Raw genomic sequence first — 23,408 nt, 5'->3', positions numbered from 1 at the left:
ACTGTTAGAAATTAAACCACTAATAAGGCTTATAACAAACTACTGATAGACCTATATCTACTATATATTTGAGAGAGTTAGTCTGTTTGATCAAGAACTCCTCCTATATAGTATGCACTAGGACTACCAATGGGTATACTGCTTCCTCTTATCAGAACATAAGGTTTTGGTTGTGCCAGGAAAATGGGATGTGTCTGGAATGGGATTGCCTCTCATAAAACCAAACAGAAAAGAGACAATCACAAAGCAAATACAGACCTCAAAATTGACATTTGGATAGACATCTGTCAGGGATGATCTAGACTGTGCTTGGTCCTTCCATGAGGGCAAGAGACTGGACTTGATGATCTCTCAAGGTCCCTTCCAGTTCTACTGTTCTAATATTCCATGACATAACTGAGCAAATGTTGAAAGAGATTGAACCAAGATGAGCCAGAAAAACAGGATGAACCCGCATTGGGATTGCTTCTCAATAAACATTATGGAAAAAAATAAAAATGTTATTTGGAGTAATGCTCTCTTTGGAGTAATTTGGAGTAATGCTCTCTTTTAGCACAGCTAAATCAGGGCTTATGGTTTGAAAACTAAAAGATAATGGTTTTGGATACAAAATCAAGTATAGCCCTTTTAAAAAAAACATAGTAAATGACATGAGTTTATAGGGATGAAGAAGAAAAACACACTTGATGGATTTCCTATTTTTAAAAAAAATTACTCAAATTAACTTCATAAAAATTACACTATTTTTGAAAAATACAATCATTTAAATAGAGCATGTGTATTTTTATTTTAGAAACAAGTACCTGAGCAAAAATCTGCTAGTTGCTTTACATTTGAGAAAAAAGCAACTTATTATTTCTATACAAATCTCCTGAATGTTAAAAGTTTGTCTCTTGTTTTCTGATGAGGTGACAGGGTTGGCATCACTGAAGTTTCCTCCCATGTCTCTGATTCAACTGATCCTGTTGATTTTTGAAACCGGAGATATATCTGAGTGAACAAAGAGGGAGAGGGAAGGTGCAGGGCTTTGCTAAAACCAGAGGGCCCAATTCTTGGCTGCCTGATTCAGTGCCACAACCTCAAGGCTACATCTATACTGCGCTTGCTTGTGCAATAAAATATGCAAATGAGGCAACACAGTGAATATCATTTGCATAATGAGCTGCCATTTTTGCAAGGGGCTTTTGCACAAAAAGGAGCCGTGTACACAGCTCCTTTTTGCATAAAAAAACCCCTCTTGTGCAAGAGTCATTCTGCCATATTTTTTACAGGCAGAACGGCGCTTGCGCAAGAGCTCATTAAGCATGCAAATAAGGCATGGCAATATTCACCGCTCGCCTCATTTGCATATTTTCTTGCACAAGAGAGCGCAGTATAGACGTAGCCTGGGGCTAGGTGTACACTGCAGGATTCTTGTGCAAGAATGGCCATTCTTCTGCAAAAACTTGTGGAGCGTCTACACTGCACACGTGTTCTTGCTCAAGTAAATATACAGTAAAGCACTGGAACAGAGGGCTTCTTGCACAAGAGCTAGTCCTCTCCCCTCAAGGAAAAAGCCCTTTTGCGCAAAAGCTCTTGTGCAAGAAGGCAATGTGGATAGGCAACTGGGGTTTCTTGGGCAAGCCAGGGGATGCAGAGGCATCCCCAGCACCTGAGGGCCTGGCTAAGATGGCCATCAGAGCATTCTTGCGCAAGAGAGTGCCCACACTGCCACGGACACTCTTGCGCAAAAGCACATGGTGGTTTGGACACACTCTTGCACAAGATGTTTTGCGCAAGCGCTCTTGTGCAAAACAGTTCTTGTGCAAGCAGCCCGCAGTGTAGACATAAGCCCCAATGTTTAAAAACTGGGATCCAGCCTCCTGACCTCCCCCCCCCCCCCAAAAAAAAATCCCACGAGACTGGCTTCAACATCATAGTTCTCCTAATTAATCCGTGTGGCTCCTGTGCCTCTGCAAGTCCCCTTCCCCCCTCGCCCTGCACAGCAGCCCCTTGCTCTTTTTAACAAAGCCAGCCCAACATCACTTGTCTCCCGCAGCAGGGCGGGATACAAAGCCCGGTGCTGGCGGGGCGGGGGGGGGGGGGGGCTGCAGAGGCAGAGCTGACGTCATGTCCACCCCCGTGCGGCTGCGCAGGGCGCGGGCCAGGCCCCACTGGGAACGCGTTGCACAGAGGACAACGGGCGAGATGAGCGTCAGTGGCCGCTGAAGGGAGGCGCGCGCGCCCCCCTCTGGCTTGGCAGCTCAAAGCAGACAAGGGCTCAATGAGCACGTGCAACGCGCTGGGGGCGGTCGCGCCTCCGTTGCCCTTGGAAACCCCCACAGCCGCTTACGTACATCTCCCTCCCCCCCCCCCCTCCCGACTTCTCCCCTCCTCCCAAAAAATCCGCGCAACGCAGCAAAAGAATCCGATGAGCGGTCGTTCATCCAACCCCCTTACTTCCGGTCACGTGAAAGCGATTCGTCCAATGGGGTGGCAGTGTAGAACTCGCGAGGTTTTGTTCTCCATGGCAACCGTTGCTCTGTAATCAACCGTCACCTCCCGGTCCCGTACCCGGGTACCAGTTCGAGTCGCCATGGTGAGTAACGAAGCAGACTCCGGCCTCATCTGGGTTCGGTACCGGCTTCGGGACCATGCTGAGCCCGCAGCCCGGCGGCCCTGCTCCCTCCCCCGCCGGTGGGACGCGGCTCCCCGCTCCTCTACGGGGGCTGCGCTGCCGGGGCCGTCAGGAGCGAGGGGCCGGAGCCTGGCCCGGCTCCGCACCGCCCAGTAGGGGAGCCCCACTGGATCCCAGCCGAGACGCTGATACCTAGACGGGCCCACAGCTCCCCGCGACCAGGCGCTGAACTGCGGCCCCCAAATCCCTGCGAGGCTCCTGGCGCGGGGCGGAGGTGGCTTAATTAAGCGGCGCTACAGCTGATCCCAGCCCTGGATCCTGCCCGCTGCTGTGGCCTTGCCCCAGCCTCCAGTGGGGTCAAAAATCATCAATTTCTGCCCCCCTCTGCCTTGAAGAAAGAGGAGCGCCCAAGGCTATTTTCCCGGTCTGTGGTGATTCAAGAAATGCACAACGTACATGAAACAAATAAACAATAGTGTAAAGTCAATCCCTTTTGTAAAATGTTTTTACATTTAATTATCTCAGGCAGGGGTGAGCAAGACAACGAGCCTCGGTGGGTTGGATCTGGCCTGCAGCCCTTTTGGTGCTGCTCTGCCCCCAGGCCAATCGAGACCTGAGGATGGGAGACTGTGTGAAGTCTTCTTTCCCCTGCCAGGGGTGCATGGGACCAGAGGGAACTGCCAGCTGGCAGAGTGGGGATGGAGAGCAAAGACTTCACGTGTTCCCCCACCCCCAGGCCAATCAGGGTCTGTGGGTGAGGGAGCACAAGAAATTTCCTGGCCCCTCTCCTTCTGCCCAAGGCCCTGCCACTTCTGGAGCAGCCCGCTGCTACTTCTGAAATTCATGAAGTGGTCCCCTTCAAAAATTATTGCCCACCCTTAATCTAAGGTGTTACTTATAATTTGCAGAGAAGCTTGGATTTTTAAAACAAGTTTTTAAACTTTAAAAACTAGTACAGAAGGAAGATGTGGGAAGGAAGATCCAGATCCATACAAGTATTTAATTCCTAGTTTCCTAGAATCCATTGAATCTGGACTGAAGTCTTCTATGTAAAGTTTATCTCATATATATGTTAATCTTTATTGTGGTGCCTTATCCACAGGCAGAGCTGGGTCTAAATGATCACCACCAGAATGAAGTGATCAATTACATGCGCTTCGCTCGTTCCAAGCGTGGTCTCCGTCTCAAGACAGTGGATTCTTGCTTTCAGGATCTTAAGGATAGCAGGTACCATGAGGGGGGAATAATAATAAAGCAAAAACCCAAGAAGACCAAAACTGTCTTTTGCCTGGGATTAATCCTGAGGCACCTGTTAAATTACATATCAGGTATATTTGATCTTACATGTATTAAGGCAACTAATTTGTATGGAATGTGTTTGTATATCCCTGCAAAAGAAAACCTAAAACATAAGAATGGTCATCCTGGGCAAGACCAATAGTTCATCTAGACCAGTGGTCCCCAACCTTTTCAGGTTGTCGGGCACCAGGGGGCGTGGCCGTTCGCCTGCCAGGCGCCCGGGGGCGGCCCCCCCCATAGCCGCATGGCGGGGGGTGGGGCCCCCCGGGGCGGGGCCCCCCCATAGCCGGGGGGGCGGGGCCCCCTCCAAGCGCCGCGCGCCTGGGGCCGGCGCCCCCCCCCACAAGCGCCGCGCACCCGGGGCCGGCGCTCCCCCTCCCCCCCCGCAAGCGCCGCGCGCCCGGGGCTGGCGCTCCCCCCGCCAAGCGCCGCGCACCATGTGCCCGGGGCCAGGCCAGCCCCGAGCACCTGGCGGGCGCATGCAAATGCCCCCGCGGGCGCCATGGCGCTCGCGGGCACCATGTTGGGGACCACGGATCTAGACCACTATCCTGCCGTCTGACAGTGGCTGGTGCCCGGTGCATCAGAGAGAATAATCAGAACAGGACAACTATTAAGTGACCCAATCCCTGTCATTCAGTTCCAGCTTCTGGCCATCAGAGTTAGGGACACCCAGAGTATGGGGTTGCACCTCTGACCATTCTACCTGATAGCTATTAAGGAGCCGTTCTCCATGATATTAGCTTTTTTTTTAACCCAGTTATACTTCTGGCCTTCACAACATTTCCTGAAAATGATTTCCATAAGAATGGCCATATTGGGTCAGTCCAAAGATCTGTCTTGCTCAGTATTCATTTTTTTGACAGTGCCAATGCTAGGTGCTGCAGAGGAAATGAACAGAACTAGTAATCATCAAATGATCTATCCCCTTGTTGCCCATTCTCAGCTTCTGACAGATACAGGCCGCTAGGGACACCATCCCTGCCCATCCTGGCTAATAGTCATTGATGGACCTCTCTTCCATGAATGTATCTAGCTTTTTTTTTTTTTAACTCTTTTATAGTTTTGGCATTCACAACATCCTCTGACACGGAGATCCACCAGTTGACTGTGAACTGTGTGAAGAAGTACTTCCTTTTGTTAGTTTTAAACCTAATAGCTATTAATTTCATTTGGTGACTCCTAGTTCTTGTGTTATGGGAAGGAGTAAATTACTATTCACTTTCTCCATATGAGCCATGGTTTTATAGACTTATATCAGATCCCCCCCTTAGGCATGTCTTTTCCAAGCTGAAAAGTTTCAGTCTTATTAATCTCTCCTCATGTGGCAGACATTCCATAGCCCTAATAATTTTTGTTGCCCTTTTCTGAACTTTTTCCAATGCCAACATATCTTTTTTGAGATGAGGCAACCATATCTGCATGCAGTATTCAATGGCTGCATCTAGATTGGCATGATTTTCCAGAAATGCTTTTAACGGAAAAGTTTTCCATTAAATGCATTTTCGGAACAGAGCGTCTAGATTGGCACGGACGCTTTTCCGCAAAAGCACTTTTTGTGGAAAAGCGTCCATGCCAATCTAGACGCACTTTTCCGCAAAAAAGCCCTGATCGCCATTTTTGCGATTGGGGCTTTTTTGCGGAAAACAAATCTGAGCTGTCTACACTGGCCCTTTTGCGCAAAAGCTTTGCGCAAAAGGGACTTTTTCCTGAACGGGAGCAGAATAGTATTTCCGCAAGAAGCACTGATTTCTTACAGTAGGAAGTCAGTGCTTTTGCGGAAATTCAAGTGGCCAGTGTAGACAGCTGGCAAGTTTTTCCAAAAAAGCAGCTGATTTTCCGGAAAAACTGACCAGTCTAGACACAGCCTATATGTGTGAGTATCATGGATTTATACAGTGGCAGTAAGATATTCTCTGTCTTATTATCTACTCCTTAATGATTCCCACTTTTGATTGTCACTGCACATTGAATTCCAAGGGTTACTTGTATGTTGTGTGAAATACTAATTCCTTTTGTTTGTTTGAGAACTGTTGCCTATTAATTTAATGGATCTTGAATTATATGCCAGATAACTAATACTTCCTTATTCGCTTTTCCATACCATTCATTATTTAATAGACCTCTATCATACATTGGCATAGTCATCTATTTTCTAAGATGAACAGTCCCAGTCTTTTTTCAGTCTTCCTAAGATCTATATTCCTTGTGACAGGTTAGTCACAGAAATCCTTGTGAGACTGTCGCGTGATGTGCTGAAAATACCACTGCTCCTGCTTATCTGTTTTCTGAGGCACCCCATCACCCTGTCTGTTGAGACAAAATGTCGTGTTACCCAGCAATGGCACAGAATTGGGGTCTGTCAGGGTGTGCACCCCCCCCCCCCATGCCTCAGTGACCCACTGACTGTCTTCATCTACCCATCTCCGGGCAAGCTACAGTCTGTACGGGCCACTCATCACCGGCACAGGGTGTATATCTGTTGCCCTGCTTACATGGGCTGCGTTGCTACCACCCGCTAAGCCCCAGGCCTTGCCTCAGGCCCCCAACCAGGGAGTGCCTTAGCTGGCACTCTCCTAGCCCTGCCTGGCTGCCCCAATACAGTCCTCCCTCCTGGGAGCCTCCTGCTTCCTCTGCTGCCAGCTCTTCACTGCTCCCCCTCCAAAGCAAACTGTGCTTCTTTATATATCCCCCAGCTGGGCTCTCATTAGCCCTAACCGCCTCAGCTGGGTCTTTGCTTCCAGCCCCTGCTCCGAGCCTGAGTTTTGCCCTTAAAGGGCCAGTGCAGGGCAGGCGCCCTGTCACAGGGTCACAGACCACAGCAGAACAACACAGACACTAGGATCCACTCAGCTCTGGGAAATGAATAAGATTATGAAATGCTTATAGATTGCTTTAGAGTCTAAACACTAAATAAGTTCTCAAAAGACTAACACCTATTTTGAACAAAACTAACATACAGGTGAGCTGATTTGGTTTCCAGCTATGAGTTTCTTAATTCTAAGCTAATGCCTGTGGTTTTGACCAGAGCTGACCCTTGGTTTAATAGCAACCAGAACTGCGTGCAATATTCAAGCTGTGGGTATGCCATGGATTTGTATAGTAGCATTATGATATTTTCTGTCTTATTATGTATCCCTTTCCTAACAGTGCTAAATACTGTTAGGTTTTTTTTCCTGCCACTCCACATTGAGTAGATATTTTCAGACAACGATACATGACTCCAAGTCTATGTCTTGAATGCCAGAAGCTAATTTAGACCCCATAATTGCGTACATATAGTTGGGATTATGTTTTCCAGTGTGCATTACTTTTCACTTATCCATATCGAATTTCATCTGCCATTTTGTAGCTCTGTCACCCAGTTTGGTTTGGACTTTTTGGAGCTCTTTGCAGTCAGCTTTGGACTTAACTATCTTGAGTAATTTAACATCATCCTCGCACTTTACCATCTCACTGTTTACCCCATAGTCCCGATTATATGACTCTATTGAATAGCATAGGTCTGAGTACAGATTGTTTGGGTCCCTACTCCATCCACTGTAAAAACTGACAATTTTTCCTGCCTTTTGTCTTCTATCTTTTAACTGGTTACTGATCCAGAAGAGGATTTTGTTCTTTTCTCATGACTGCTTACTTTGCTTACAAACTTTATCAAAAGCTTTCTGAAAGTCCAAGTATACTGGATCACCTTTGCTTTTAAAAGTATGAAAAGGGAAATGTTTCAACCTAAACCAGTAATGTGCAACCAAGACTAATGAGTGGACAACATGAGTGGCCATCCTTCATCTCGGTGGGTCATAAGATTGAAATTGGGCATGTGCACTAACCATAACCTCAAGAATAAGATTAAATATGCCGTTCTTTATTCTCCTTCTTTATCATGCCTTTTCAACACAAGGCGATTCATTATTAGGGGCAAATTAAATTGCTGACAAAAGTAACATAAAGGGGAAGATTCGTGGCATTCAAGCTCTGAGAGGGAGCAATTAGTCGATTCACAGCGTTCCAGAAATGTTGTTAGGGAGGGTGAGAAGTAAATGCATGCTGGTGGCCCTGCACTTCAGAAGCACAGGGAGAGAGTGCAGGGATGGGGAAGCTGCACGGTCACATGTAGAATCCCAGTGGGCTACATGCAAGCTGCACGATGCCCACCACTGATCTAAACAATCTCTACAAAAGGGGTTTTTTTTCTAATTTTTTAAATTTTAACTGGAATTCTGTTAAATTGCTGTGAAATTGTAACCTTAGCAACATATTGCCATTGGTAAATCAAAATTAGACTTGAGGCCCAAAACAAAATAATTGATACATAATAAAATGTGTATTTAACCAAAACTATCAGATAAAAGATTCAAGTAAAATATTAAATGAATTGTTAATGACATAGTTATCTACGATAATAGAAATGTCGAACTGGAAGGGACCTCAAGAGGTCATGTAGTCTGTTGCCCCACCATACTGAGACATGATTAAGGTTACCTTCATAGACCATCTCTGGCAGATCTAAGCTGTTCTTAAAGATCTAATCATGGGGATTAGATAAACTGTTTCAGTGCTTAACTGTCATTAATGTTTTTTCCTAATATCCAACATGGAAAACAATTAATCACCACCCACTTCCTAGCCATCTTTTTTACATATTTCAAGAAATTATCATGCCTCTCTTTGGCATTCTCATCTCTAGACAAAACCTGCCTAGTTTTTCAACTTTACTTCATAAGTCATGTTTTCTAAATTTGTTACAATTTTTGTTGCTCTCATGTGGACTCTCTCCAACTTGGGCACTTGTTTCATAAATTGTGCTACCTAAAACTAGATACAGTATTCCAGCTGAGACCTCACCAGTGCAAACAGAACAAAACAATTAACTCCTGGGCCTTGCATACAACACTATTGTTATTACATCCCAAAAAGATGCTTGCCTTTTTCTCAAAAACATCACACTGCAAATCTCAGCACAGTTTTTTAAAAAGGTCTTTATGTTAGCTACAAGCATTATCTTATCTAGTGAAGTTCTTTGGATTGCTGCAGAGTTATAATTTTTTATGATACGCATGACTTTTGTTAACTTTTTTGTTTAGGTTGGTGGAGGAGACTTTCACAATAGATGAGGTGATAGAAATGCTGGATGGGTTGCAGACTGTGGTACACAGTGAAGTGGAATCAGAACTCATTAACACGGCATACACCAATGTGTTACTTCTACGCCAACTCTTTTCACAGGCTGAGAAGTGGTACCTTAAGCTACAAACTGACATCTCTGAGCTGGAAAATCGGTAACTTCATTTGACGTATAGAGAATAGTTTTACTGATACCTTTAAACTGACTACATTCATTTTGTTAACCTCTTAATCTTAGAATATGATCTGAGAGGTATATTATACCAATAACAATTTTGTTTCAGATGCAGTTTTTCAATTAAAGTATTACAAATGATGCTTTAAACTTTTACATAAAATGAAATCATTTGCCCATGTAATTAATAATCTTGCTTACTTAGAACTTTCTTACTTAGAATTTATTTTTATTTATGTATGTGGCATATATATGTTGCCTTCTTTTGTAGTGATCTGGGGTGTGATTCTGTGTGCCTAATGGAAGTTTTCCTTGAAAAAGAACCACAGCAGAAGAACTGTAAATTGTATTTAACAACATTGTCTAATAAACTTAATGTTTCCCTTTATTTGTCTCTCCAAGAGAATTGTTAGAGCAGGTTGCTGAATTTGAAAAGGCAGAAATTACATCTTCAAACAAGAAGGTAGAGATTGATTATCCTAAAATACTATAATCAAATGCCTTGTGAAACCTCTAGAGCTGTTAAAGAAGTTTACAATAAACTATTTTATTGTGCTTACAAGGAAAGATATTTATGCTAGAACCTTTAAAGATGTTCAAAAATAGCAGCCTATAGTTAAGCTCCAAAATCTTTATATAGTTGCTTCTTAACGTATGCATATCATGCCTCAAGTGGCCACCTCAGCTGATTCGTGACCCCCTAATTACTTAAGTAAATGATCTAACTTTTCAAAAGTGCTTTTTAACTGACCTCTTTGGTCTTTTGGGGGGAATGGGGGTGCAATTTCCATTTTAAATCTTGACCGTATGAGAAATTGCAAGGTAGAAAGTAACAGAAAGAAAGGTTTATCTGATATAATCACATATTCTTGTTTGCATCATAGTGTAAATTTATATCCAATTAACATACAGAATATTTGAAAATTTAAATACATTACAGTGAACAGAAATTATTTTAAACTATGTACATTTTTATGACTATTAATTCTGTGCTCATTTAATGATATAGGCATTCATTATTTCTTTTAGTGTTTTCTAACTTATATGACTTGTGATAATTGCATCATTGGGAGATGTATGTATAATTTAAGATCCTGCCTCCCATCTTTTAAACAGTAGTTAAATAAACTTCAGTTCTAAGGATGCCAATTGCAAAATAAATGTATTGTTATGTTTTACTTAAATGTAGTTTCAGAAATATCTTATCTTTATTTTGTCTTTTAGACTTTGAAAAAAGAATCTGTTTGAAAAAAATTGAACTCTGCAAATATTAAAAAATTGAAAACCAAGTTATATAGTATTTGTTAGTTTTAATGAAAGGGACCAATCCTGATGAATTCAGAATAAACAGTCATTGATTGCATTTCACCAGACAGCATAAAGGATAGAGTTTAATAGTTATTTTAATTACTAAAAAAAATGCTAGAAAGAAAACATGACATTTAATTTTTTTGTCTTTTTGTCATTATTTTAGCCCACTTCAGAGCTTATTAAGCCTAAACTTGCTCCATTAAATGAAGGTGGGTCAGAGCTGCTAAACAAGGTAGGAATTCTTTCCCTTGACATATTTGGGCTTGATGAGCATTTAATTTATTCAAATGAATTTAGATGCTACCCAGTGATCAGAGTTTGGATAATACGTCCAACATTATTTATTAGGCATTATAATATTCTGCAAAATGTAAAGGAAAACTACAATCATTTAATAAATGAAACACTTCTGAAGATTCATTTAACTATGTGCTTGTGGCATTTAATATATTGCCAATGTAAAATTACTTTTTTAAGATTTTTAGGAAAAACTATTATTGTTACAATTCCTCTATTTAATTAATAGGATTAGTGGGAGGTGATGTTTTGCTGATTGTTTCATAAGGCTGGAGTTCCTGCTGGATAGTAGATTGAAACTTGTGTAATGCTCATCATTGGAGTTAATGGGATATTGGTGTTATACTTAAACGAAGCACACAAAATCCTTTATGGGGAAAAGGCAATACGCCACATTTATTGAGAATACAACAGTTGCAAATGCTTTTAAATCACTCACAGACAAACAGTCCCGCAAGACGATGTCATAGTTACCAGTCCAGAGTCTGTATCAATCTAGTGGCCAGCTAGATCGAACACAGATGGGGAGCAAGGCCTTTGTCGGTTGATTGATCCAATGCTCCTCTGGAGTTGGTGGCAAGATGAACCCAAAGTTCCATAGCAAAGCACCCTGCATTTATAATCCTTTTCTCTGTTGAAATCTATGGATTTCGCTGTGTCAGCGTGTGACCGGAGTGTTATCTCTTTGGTGTCAGTGTTCCCAAAACATTTTCCAAAGCCCATCCTGTAATCAGTCATCTTTGAGGGGTTCTAGCTCCACTTTAAGGCCATCAATCTGCCATTATCCAATCTTGTGAGTAGGGGTACGCATCAATTGTTAGAGATGGTTTTTCTTTGACACCGGGTCATCTAGTTTTCGCCCACGCTTACCTCTCCTTCGGTCATCTGGTTCTGAGCAATAACTCCAGATTGAAGCGTCAGGAGCAGGTGTGCATGAAAATCAAGGTGGTCCAGTGAGACCCCCGACCCTGAGCCCTGAGCTTAGAATGGCCATACTGGGTCAGACCAAAGGTCCATCTAGCCCAGTAGCCTGTCTGCCAACAGCAGCCAACACCAGCTACCCCGGAGGGGATGGACCAAAGACAGTGACCAAGCCATTTGTCTCGTGCCATCCCTCTCCAGCCTTCCACAAACCTTGGGCAGGGACACCACTTCTACCCCCTGGCTAATACCACTCCATGGACCCAACCTCCATGACTTCCCTTTAAATTCTGTTCTAGTTGTAGCCTTCACAGCCTCCTGCAGCAAGGAGTTCCACAGGTTGACTCTTTGCTTTGTGAAGAACAACTTTCCGTTATTAGTTAGAAGCCTGCTACCCATTCCTTTCCTTTGGTGTCCTCTAGTCCTTCTTTATGGGAACTAATGAAGAACTTTTCTGTATGCACCCTCTCCACCCCACTCCTGCTTTTAGAGACCTCTATCCTGTCCCCCCCTCCATCTCCTCTTTTCTAAGCTGAAAAGTCCCAGTCTCTTTAGCCTCTCCTCATATGGGACCTGTTCCCAACCCCTGATCATGTTAGTTGCCCTCCCCTCTCCCAGCCTCTCTCTTCCCCTCTCCCACCTCCTTTTCTCAGTCTCCCCCAGTTTTGGTCAATAAAGACAGATTCCATTTTGGAAAACAATTGTCCTTTATTTTGTACGTCAAGAAAAGGGGCTAGGGAAGGGTAAGTGGAAGGAGGTGAGGGAGGAATGGGGCACGAGCCCCCGATGGGGAGGACTGGGCTGGCTCTGCGGGCTTTTGGGGTGGAAGCTGTCCTGCAGCCCCCCAGTTGCTCCCTCTCCCCAGATGGCAGCCTGCGGCAAATGCAGCTGGTCTGATGTCCCAGTGCTGTGATGTGCCCAGTGTGGGTAGTCCGGGCACTCCAAGCCAGGACTGGTTTTCAAGCAGGGCACCCCTGAGAACTGTCTGTCCGGGGTGGGGGTCGGGTCCCTTTAAGCGCAGCCCTCGGCTAGCCTGAGACAGCAGCTCCACGCTCTAAGTCCTCCTCTGATGCCCTGCCGGCACTGCTTCCGGCCATCCTTAAGCCCTGTTCAGGGTCCACTCAATGTGGACATGCTAGTTCGAATTAGCAAAACGCTAATTCGAACTAGTTTTTTAGTCTAGATCCGTTAATTCGAATTAGCTTAGTTCGAATTAACTAATTCGAACTAAGTTAGTTCAAATTAACGTTGTAGTGTAGACATACCCTATGTGAGTAGTCCTGTAGACTACAGTGTGATTGCTCACATTCGTAGTTAAGAACGTGTCATTAAGGTTCACTGCTCTGTTGGGACCTGAATGCCCAGGACTGTGCAGGATCAAGCCCATAAAGAATTACCAAGGACCCACAGAAAGGTGGTCTTTTTTAAGCATTAACATATAAGTGAGCATTTCTAAACTAGAAAATATATTTACTTGCCTGAAATAATTGGAAATAACTGCAAGTCTATTAACTTCAGTCATGCAACTGTATTCATGGTAAAACTAATTTTTATTTACCAAAAGGAAATTACAAGACTTCAAGAAGAAAATGAAAAACTGAAGACTAGACTCAAGACAATAGAAACACAGGTAAACTCACCATAAACTTAGATGTATGTACATGTTAAAAATACCAAAATAGAACTTAATTTTAATTTCTTCATTTCCAGTAAAAGCTGCTTTATTGGTCTTTGTCTTTCCAATTTATTGCAGGCTACAGGTGCATTGGATGAAAAAACAAAATTAGAGAAATCACTGAAGGAATTACAGATGATTCAGGGAGATCAAAAGGTTGGCTATTTTCTCCATTGAACCATTACCAAGGCTTGTAGAGCTAAATTAGACCTGACAGATGCAGTTGACTTTGTGGGGCACACAAAGGTCCTACTTAGGGTTGCCATGGTCCTACTAACATTTAGAGAGCTTATCCTTTAAGAAAAATATGTTATGCTTATGTATGAATTAATGCATGGTAGGAAATTACCAAAGTCCCATTCCAAAGTTTTTTCTTTGTATTCTAAAGATCAAAATTAGTTTAATTATTTTACAATAAAGGGTGATGTTTTGTTTTTTTCTTATTTTTGTTTTTGCCTTTTTGTTAGAAAAGATGCATCATCTAGTTTCCGTTCTAATTCAGCAATAAAATGTTCAGTTTGTGGTCAGTAGTATTGTACATTTCCCTTTATGTATTTGCATAGCTCTTTTTGGGGAAAATACCAGAATAAAGTGTTCTGAGTCAGACTCTTAAGAGGTTAAAAAAGATGTGAAAGTAGGGTCAGAGACTATACCAATAGTCAATAGGGGATATGTCATTAATTTACTTGCGCATAGGATCAAACTCACAGACCTTTAAATTGCAAATACACCTTTAACTCTTAGTCCAAAATAGTTTTTCCTACATTTACCTATCTATGCCTGAATTGAGGGCCTCAGGTTTCTCTTGTAAAAGTTGGTGATCCAAATATGATTAACCATGGTAGGAAAAATAGAATAAAAAAAATTGTTTGATTCACCTTCTTAATTTTTTAGCCTATACAATTATTTTCTTAATATCTAACAGTTTATAAAGAATACTTTAAAATATTTTAGTTCTTGTAACAAATTAGTTGAAAACATTTAGTCTTATTAGCTTTTTCAGCCTTTTATGAAAATAATGTTGGGAAACTGACATTTTTAGTGTCAGTAGTATTGCTATCTTTGAAGTGAATTTTTCAATTCCCTTTCTCAAAATTATATGTCCTTTTAATTTCCATATTTGTAATCCCAATTTCTTTTTATTTTGCTTTCTAAATGGTTTCTGGTATGTACTCTATTTTCTTAATATGTTTTTAAGCCCCCTACTATTTTTTTAGAATCTGTTATTTTCATACATTAATATTATTCACTGGTAGTTTAATTTAAAGGTCACAGCAAATACTTTCTTTATCTGGCTTTTAAACTCTTGTACCTGTATATATTACACTGGTAGTTTTAAAGGACAAGTCTTATCTGCTGTCTGTCTGTGTAGGCAACAGCTGGCCTGACTTTAAGAAGTGTTGAATATCTGCAGTTCCTATGAAGGCACTTATCAGAGATTTTGATTTCTTAAAAAAATTGTAGCCCTACATGGGATTATTTTGGTTATAGAATTTCTGAAACAGATGTTTTGCTAATGGGGACAGGTGAAGAATTAATGTGCTCCACATTTGTATCTGAAAATATCACGTGGCTGGAGTCTGTTTTTTAAGCGTAGCTGGTGTCATTGTGCCTTTAATAAAATGAAAGTAAAATTATATAATCATAATCATGCTTTAATAGACCAGGTTAACATGGACTTGGAATATGTGCATCCTGTAACTACTTTAATCATGACTGCAACAGATCATGTCTGTCTCACTAAAGATTGGGTCTTTGTGTTCAAAATGGGAAGACAAGGCATATGGACTTGCTGAAAATCAAACTGTGATTACATACAAATGCAGTTTTCTAACTGTATATAATTTCTCAACACAGCTTCAATCCCAAAATGTTTTAAGATAAAGTAAACTTTGAGTCTCAGTAGATACAATCTTGGCTGAATTCCTACTGTTAGATCTTAGCTCCCTTGTATGAAATGGGACTGAACTTCATTCTTAAGGGTTTGGTTCCTTTGATTCTCTCATAGTTCAGAGCCTTTCTGAGTCCTGATAGAAATTTTCAAGAGTCATCAGATACTTCTCATAAATGAGAAGTTTTAATGTATATGGACTAGGGATGTTAGTGTATAGCCATGTAAATGATTAACCAATAAGCCTGTGTTTATTGGTTAATCCTAACAACTACATGCGCTTTCCCCCACCCATTGCTACCGAGAGGCAGCAGCGCAAACGGTGAAGGGGGCAGGCGGGAGCCAGTACACACAGGGAACCAGCTTTCAAGCCAGCTCCCCTTGGGTGCCATCTCCAAGCAGCTACCTGCTCCCTTCCCTTGCTGCCTCTCAGAGGGGTAGGGAAGACAGGCAGGAGCCAGTGTTGCTGGCTCCCCATGAGCACTCGCATCCTGGAGCTGCAATTCCCCACCCACACTTCTGCCTCTGTATCAGAGGCAGCAGTAAGGGAGGGGAGGGGCAGGCGGGATGCAGGTGCAGCCCTTGTCCACAGGGAGTTAGGGCCCCCCCATGGACAGAGGCTGCTGCTGCCCTGCACTAGTGCCTCTGTAGCGTCGGGCAGCAGGCAGGAGCTGGTCTGCAGGGGAGCCAGTTTTTAAACCTACCACCCCACACTGATACAGAGGCAGCAGCATGGTAGAGGACTTCACAGGAATGGTGCCAAGTGCACACTGACTGCCAGCCCGCCCCAGGAACCATCAAATAATAGTGTGACTGATAAGATTTGTTACACTTACACTTTTATTCAATTAATCAACATCTAACATCCCTAATATGGATGTAGCAGTTAGGTGACCACATATTTACGGCACAAGGCTGATGCTCAAGGGCATGTGTGTTGCTTCTTTTCACAGGATATGAGTAATTGCTATTAGTGTATACTCTCCTTTACTGGGTGAGGCTTACCAGTTAAGATTAACTGACCGGGGCTGGAGCAGATCCCCATCTGCTGTGGGCAGGGAGATACTTCAGCCCTCTGGGGCACGCACTTCAAACAGGAGTGGCTCCAGCATCTCGGCCAGCATAGCCTTTGTCTGTGGGCCCGGGTGCCTCGCAAGCAGGGACTGCTCCAAACGGGACGCCACAGCAGCCCCTGCCTGCAGGGCACCCTGGCCTGCCACAGGCAGGGACAGCTCTACCTGCACCAGTGCAGCCCCTGCCTGTGGTAGAGGGGCCAGAGGTACAGACTGCTGTGGCCAGGCTGGAGCAGCCCCACCCTACGGAGGGGAGACCACTCCAGCCCTGTAGCGGGTGGAGAGGGGCAGAGGGCATTCCAGCTGGACTGGAGCACACACACCCTTGCTCAGCCCCCCCTTTAATCAATAACCAGTTAAACAATATGTTTAACCAATTAGCCAATTAAACAGGATTTTACATCCCTAGTTGCTGATGTATACCTTAACATTCCCACATCCCATCTTCCTCTACAACTCTCCTAACATGTCAGTGGCTTTAAAAGTTACAATATAGGCCTTTACGTTCTCATTATATTCTGTAATCTTCTTAATACAGGCAGTCCCCGAGTTACGCGGATCCGACTTACGTAGGATCCGCAGTTACAAACGGGGCCGTTACTCTCCCTGGTCTCCAGCAGACCAGGGAGAGGAAGCAAAGCGGCGGAACACGTGGGCAGCGGACAGGGCAGTCCGCTGCCCACGCGCTCCGCGGCTTGGCTCTGCTTTGCTCTGCTTTGCCCCCCCCCCGTTCCCCTGGTCTGCAGACCGGGGGGGGGGGGGGGGGCAAAGCAGAGCCAAGCCGCGGAGCGCCCGGCCAGCTGACAGCCCAGACACGTCTGGGCTGTCAGCTGTCAGCGCGCTCCGCGGCTTGGCTCTGCTTTGCCCCCCCTCCCCCTGGTCTGCAGACCAGGGGGGGGGGGGCAAAGCAGAGCCAAGCCGCGGAGCGCGCGGTCAGCTGACAGCTGTCAGCTGGCCACGTCCTCCGCGGCTTGGCTCTGCTTTGCCCCCTCCCCCCCCGTTCCCCTGGTCTGCAGACCAGGGGGACGGGGAGCAAAGCAGAGCAAAGCCGCGGAGCCCGAGGGCAGCAGGACAGCCATGGCACGTCTGGGCTGTCCCGCTGCCCCCGTGCTCCGTGGCTTTGCTCCGGACACCTGTGGTACAGCAGCTGGGGCGCTGCCAGTTGGTCCCGTAGTGCCGCTCTGGGCGCTACTGGACCAACCGGGCAGCACCCCAGCTGTTCTGCCCCAGGCGTCCTGATTCAGCCACTGCTGGTCAGATTCAGCAGCGGCTGAATCAGGACGCCTGGGGCAGAGCAGCTTGGGTGCTGCTGGGTTGGTCCAGTAGCGCCGAGGAGCGGCGGCGCTATTGGACCAACCCAGCAGCACCCCAGCTGCTCTGCCCCAGGCGTCCCCAAGTCAGCCGCTGCTGAAACTGACCAGTGGCTGACTACAGGAAGCCCCTGCCCCGGGCTTCCTGGAATCAGCTGCTGATCAGTTTCAGCAGCAGCTGACTTGGGGATGCCTGGGATTCTTAAGTTGAATCTGTATGTAAGTCAGAACTGGCGTCCAGATTCAGCCGCTGTTGAAACTGATCAGTTTCAGCAGCAGCTGAATCCTGACGCCAGTTCCGACTTACATACAGATTCAACTTAAGAACAAACCTACAGTCCTCCCTATCTTGTACGTAACCCGGGGACTGCCTGTACACTTCACTGAGTGTAGTATTTGTACCTAAGTGATAAGTGATAGGAGATAATGGAATATAATTCCCACAGAGAAATGAAGCAGTTTCTAAGAATTTGAAATTTTGACTTGGAAAGAAAGAAGCCTTTCCATCCACCTTAAAGATGTTTTTATTGATGCTTCCTGAAATCTAAACTTGTATTATCATTCTTTAGGACCTGTGAGGGGTTTTTTTTAACCTACTTATTCAAAATGCTGTAGTTCACTATTTAAAGATATTTTGTGATTGTATTTTAAATTATTTGTTGAATACATTCGTTTCATTTAAGATTTTGTAAAAAAATAATTATAATATTTTTTCTTTTGAAGACTAACATAACCCAGGATATAAGTCAACTGGAAGATACAGTTTCTGCTCTGAGGTGCCAGTTTGAGAAGACTCTGAACGACAGTACTGTCAACCAAAAGTTCTTGGAAGAGAACTTGGTGACGACAAAGCATGACCTACTCAAGGTTCAGGACCAATTATCTATAGCTGAAAAGGTTAGCTTCTTATTACAGTGTACAGATACACTCTTTGTTCACTTTTTTTTTAAACTATTTAATATGATAAAAAAAATTCTGTATATTGCATGCAGATTATTAGGGATACATCACCATCTTTTGTTTTTTATATTCTTCCCTTGTTGAGAATGAAGAGCATAGTTATCAGAATTAAGATAGTTCCATGTGTATGAAATAGATCCGTGGTCCCCAACACGGTGCCCGCGGGCGCCATGGCGCCCGCGGGGGCGTTTCTCGGCGCCCGCCAAGTGCTCAGGGCTGGCCTGGCCCCGGGCACGTGGCGCATGCGCGGTGCTGGAGCCGGCCCCGGGCGCGTGGCACACTGTGAGCTCTGGCCCCGGGGGCGCCGTGGATTCACCCCCCGCGGCGCATGGGGGGGGGAGAAAGCGCTAGCACCGGCCCCGGGCGCGCGGCGCTTGGGGGAGAGAGCGCCGGCCCCGGGCGCGCGGCGCTTGGGGGAGGGGGGGGGGAGAGAGTGCCAGCGGCGGCCCCGGGCGCGCGGCGCTTGCGGGAGAGCGCCGGCCCCGGAATGCAGCCCCCTGGCGCCCGGCAACCCCAAATGGTTGGGGACCACTGAAATAGATTATGTCATCCCTGGTGAGCCACAATCATATGGACACGAAATACAGCTTGTGCAGTCATTTCAAAATAACTGTAAACACTGGCAGCAGATCTTTAGAAAGCAGGTTTGTTTGTATCTCTGTGAGAAGTTGGCAACACCAGAATCCCATTACAGGAAAGTGATGATTGCATAGTGGAAGCTGACGACTTTGTATGATTAGCAATCAATTGAGACACCTGTTTTGTACTGGTAAATCCCACAGTGAGTGCTGTAGTGGTGGAAGATTGCAGAATGTGTCCGTGAACATACTTCTGATTTGCAGAATGCATCTAAAAATGACAATGCACTGGGAGGAGCGAAAATTAATTTCTTCAATTTGATTCCCTATATCTTGAAAGTGATGTATCTGGTTTGATAATTACCATTGACAACTTCCCTTGCAGTGCTCTGAAAATTTAGGCATAAATGCACTTTTAAACTAATGATGCCATGTGGAAAAACTCACTGCATGCTATGATTTTCTTCTCTAGAACCAGTAGAGGGAACACTAGTTAACAAATTGTTTTTAGACCTGTGCTGATATAGAAGTACAGCTGTGAGGAAATGGTATGTTAATTTTGCATGAAAGAGGAGGATAATCTTAAATTCATTCTGGAAAAGAGGGCATAGTTATTGTTGAAGTCTGAAATGTGGTTGCAGAGGTATGGTGCTATTTTGGACACAACAGCTACTTGTATTTCTTTGATTTGTGTCTATCTTGTGATGTACTTGCGAATCCTGAAGTAGGGAAAATGCTATTCACATATAAATTTTTTATACCTTCATTTCAATTCACCTTGGTCCATGTCATTTTCTGTTACTTTAAAGCTGTCTTTAAAACTGAAAGAAGAATTTTAGGTTGTTATATGGAAATGAAGTGAAAGACTAGCTTGAGCTTCAAGAGACCATTAAAAAACATGGAGCATACATATGCATAAAATGTATACATATGCATATTTTAGTCTCTCTTTGAACCCTAACTCTATTGAGGGAAGTGTTACAATATTTCTTATCACCTAAGATCAACTTTTAATGCAAGGAGAAGCATAATTGGGTAACTAAAAATTCTTGTTATTTTGTTCAGATATGGCAGATAAGTATTACAGGAACAAGTGTGAGCCATTCATGAGAACAGGTTTTTTATTAGTGTGAGAAGAAAATGAAATCACATTTAGGTCACTAAAAACAAAAATACTGTATGCTATTTATATCTGAACCTACAAAATATAAACTTGTTTAAAGACAAAAATACTATTTGACAGGTTGTAGCATACATAATAAGATGTATGACTATCAGCTAAAATCTGAGTTTGTTGTAGCTATACATGTTATTACTTGTAGACGTATGATCCATTACACAATGAGCCTTTAAAAACGTAACTGCTTATAAATCATTTTGTAGGGCTTTCCAAAACAACTGGAATGCTTTGTGTCACATGGCATCAAACTGACATTCACTTGACTATGGGCTTGCAAGTAGATTGGAGAGAAGTATCTGGTTATTCTATAGTATTCTAGGTTAGTCCATGTTTGATTTGATCATGAGTATACTTGAATTGTGAACTAGAAATGTGCAATCTGCATTTGCAGGTTGTTCACATGGTTATAATTTTGTGATATTATTAAAGTGCCCAGATCAGTATCTGGTAAAAAAATTTAAATCTGTTTTAATCAGGTTATGCATCACTGTGGTATGTGTTCCGAGCCCCACTGTTGTAGACATTATCTAAACAAAAGCCAAATGTTTTCAATACAAATTTTGTTACAGAGGTTGCTATCACCAAAAGTTTCATAGGTGTTTCATTAATATTTATTGAGTATTGATCAAAAGGAGGCAATAACAGCAGTAAGAGCTTTGGACTGAACACTGATATGAAGCCTAAGGAGAAACACAGTTAAATTGTTCTTTTAAAAAAATTGTAATGCATTCATGTTCCTTTTGAGCAGGAGTTGGAAAAGAAGTTCCAGCAAACAGCTGCTTACCGCAACATGAAAGAGATTCTCACCAAGAAAAATGAGCAGATAAAAGATCTACGGAGAAGACTTTCAAGGTAAGTTGTGCTCTTCCGTCTGTTGTCTCAAGAAGTATGTTCAACCTCCATGTTGTTTCTGTAAATGTAAAACAGATTCTCCTAAAGCAGTTTTTTAACGTCTCTTTGGAATAAATTCAGTAGGACTCTTCTCAAACTTTGAATATGCCAACCTTGACCCATTTTTCATCAAAATATCAATGATTTTTTAAACATTAAAATTAAATTGGCATCTTTACAGTAACAGTGATGCCACAAATACACATTGGTAGGAAACAGTTTCATTGGATTATGACAGTCAAAATATACCCACAAGATCTGTGCACAGAGGTGCTGAACAGAGTGGCAATTGCTTCTGTTGCACTTCTATTCTCTCCTGTTCCTAATGTCAAGGTGGGATAAGGGCGATTTCTTTTTCCTTCGTGGCTTAGGTAGGAACGTAGACTCTCAGCCATCTCAAATTACAGGTACGTGACTAAGAGACAGAGAAGCAACTTGCCCAAAATCATACAAGAGGTCTGTGGCAGAACATGGACTTAAATACAGGCTTTCTGTATCTTAGACTAGTGACCTAACCCCTCAGACCTTCCTTTCTGTGGAACTATCCTGGTACACCAAACCTATGCAGTGGAAGAAGAAGAATCACTATGGGGCAGTGGGTGGCCCACTATTGAGTAGATATAGGAAAGAATCTCTTTAAGGAGCTCCTGTTCCACTGAAGCTATGCTGCCAGGAACTAAAGGGGGACAAAGACCATTGGGGCCCCAGAAGCCCTGTGCAGACATGGGGCCTGAGTCTGGCTTCATGTGGTTGTTAGGGATTGGTGGGTGGCCATCAGGGCACATTCCACTGGTTGCAGGGCTGGTAAAGTGGCCAAATGAGTTTCAGTTTAAAGAGAGAATTTTTTCTAAATGAAAAATAGTTGGTTACATCCTTCTAAATTGTAAATTGCCATGAAAATGTCACAGATACAAGAAATTGGTTGAACATTTTTCTCTTTGAGGACTATCAGGTACATTATCCTCTCTAGCTCTAACTTCTTTCTTCTTAGATATGAACCAGATGATTAAAATGTGAAGAGCATTTGGTCTCTCAAGAAACTGCCACACAAAGAGAACAGATTGTTGTGTTACTTTAAGGGATTTGTTGAAATACTTTCAGAGATTTGTTTTGAATGATTTATTTTCTGCTTCAGCCAACACTTAAAAACAACCTTTTGTTGATAGGAAACTGAAATTCCTACTTTATTTACATAAGAACTGAAAGATGGGAACAAAGTTTATAGAGTGCCCTAGTTTCTATATTTATGTCTTTTTAATAGTTAACCTTGTACATTGCCTGGGAAATAGCAAACACCAAATTAAGACAGTTATTTACAAAGAAAGGAGTTTATTTTTGTCAAAATAAAATATGCATTAGTTCTTCTCTATACAGCTGTGAGATGCAATTTACATACTTAAGATGTGGCTTTTTTCATTCTGTGGGCATAACTTTCCCAGAAAAACACCAATATGCTAACTTCATAAAATTAATTTTCTGTCTGTCAGATTTCCTCTGTGCAAGTTATTTGCTGAATATAGGGTGTGCATTAGTTAATAGGGAACAAATATGCAATGTGGGAATCAAACAATGTGTACTCGACTGTGACATTACTAGTAATGATATACATTCAGCATCAATTTTTATCAAACAGTTTAGTTCAAATTTGAAGGGGAAAAAAAAGTACTTGCTGGCTTCTGCAATATATCACAGATATAAATTGCTCAATAGGAATATAGAATAAAAAGTGTATTTCTCCCTCACGGGCATGGCTCAGAACTTTAACTTGAACACTGGTATTTTGATTCTTTCAAAGTATTAAGGTTAAGACTACATTATCTAGAGAAGCTGAGGAAGCTGGTGCCAGAGCAACTTTCCAGGGGAAAACGTTATGGGAGTTTTTTTCCTCTTTTTCTGTTGCACACTTAGCTACCCAGTTTTTAGACCAAAACCCCCTCTGTATTTACCTGCCAGCCTGTTTTAATATATTTTATCTGTTTGTCTCTCTGTTCATATATGTGTTGCATATAACTCTAAATAAAACCACTTATGTTTTTCATCATCAAACTTTGGATTTTGGAGTGTGGTTTCTTTACAAGGACCATCATGCTTGTTTTTTCATGGCAA

The 23,408-nt window shown here is 43.2% G+C and overlaps 1 protein-coding gene across 1 annotated transcript; it reads left to right on the top strand.

Moving 5' to 3' along the window:
• The first annotated feature begins 2,425 nt into the window (after window positions 1–2,425).
• LZTFL1 (leucine zipper transcription factor like 1) lies at window positions 2,426–23,348 on the top strand. The gene is made up of 10 exons (XM_075921880.1): window positions 2,426–2,578; window positions 3,720–3,844; window positions 9,001–9,195; window positions 9,618–9,678; window positions 10,690–10,758; window positions 13,309–13,374; window positions 13,498–13,575; window positions 18,417–18,590; window positions 21,160–21,263; window positions 22,294–23,348. The coding sequence occupies exons 1-10, from the start codon at window positions 2,576–2,578 to the stop codon at window positions 22,310–22,312; spliced, it is 894 nt and encodes a 297-aa protein (XP_075777995.1). The 5' UTR covers window positions 2,426–2,575; the 3' UTR covers window positions 22,313–23,348.
• Window positions 23,349–23,408: the final 60 nt, after the last annotated feature.

This window comes from Pelodiscus sinensis, chromosome 2 (genome assembly GCF_049634645.1).
Source record: "Pelodiscus sinensis isolate JC-2024 chromosome 2, ASM4963464v1, whole genome shotgun sequence".
Lineage (NCBI taxonomy): Eukaryota > Metazoa > Chordata > Testudines > Trionychidae > Pelodiscus > Pelodiscus sinensis.
Note: the sequence above shows the minus strand (reverse complement) of the source record. Positions and strands in the feature narration are given on the sequence as shown.

What these genes read in the sequence shown, in the direction of transcription:
- LZTFL1 (XM_075921880.1), top strand. An exon ending in CAGGATCTTAAGGATAGCAG is followed by an intron (nt 3,845 to 9,000) that starts GTACCATGAGGG and finishes TTTTTTGTTTAG; the next exon opens with GTTGGTGGAGGAGACTTTCA. An exon ending in TGATTCAGGGAGATCAAAAG is followed by an intron (nt 13,576 to 18,416) that starts GTTGGCTATTTT and finishes TTTCTTTTGAAG; the next exon opens with ACTAACATAACCCAGGATAT.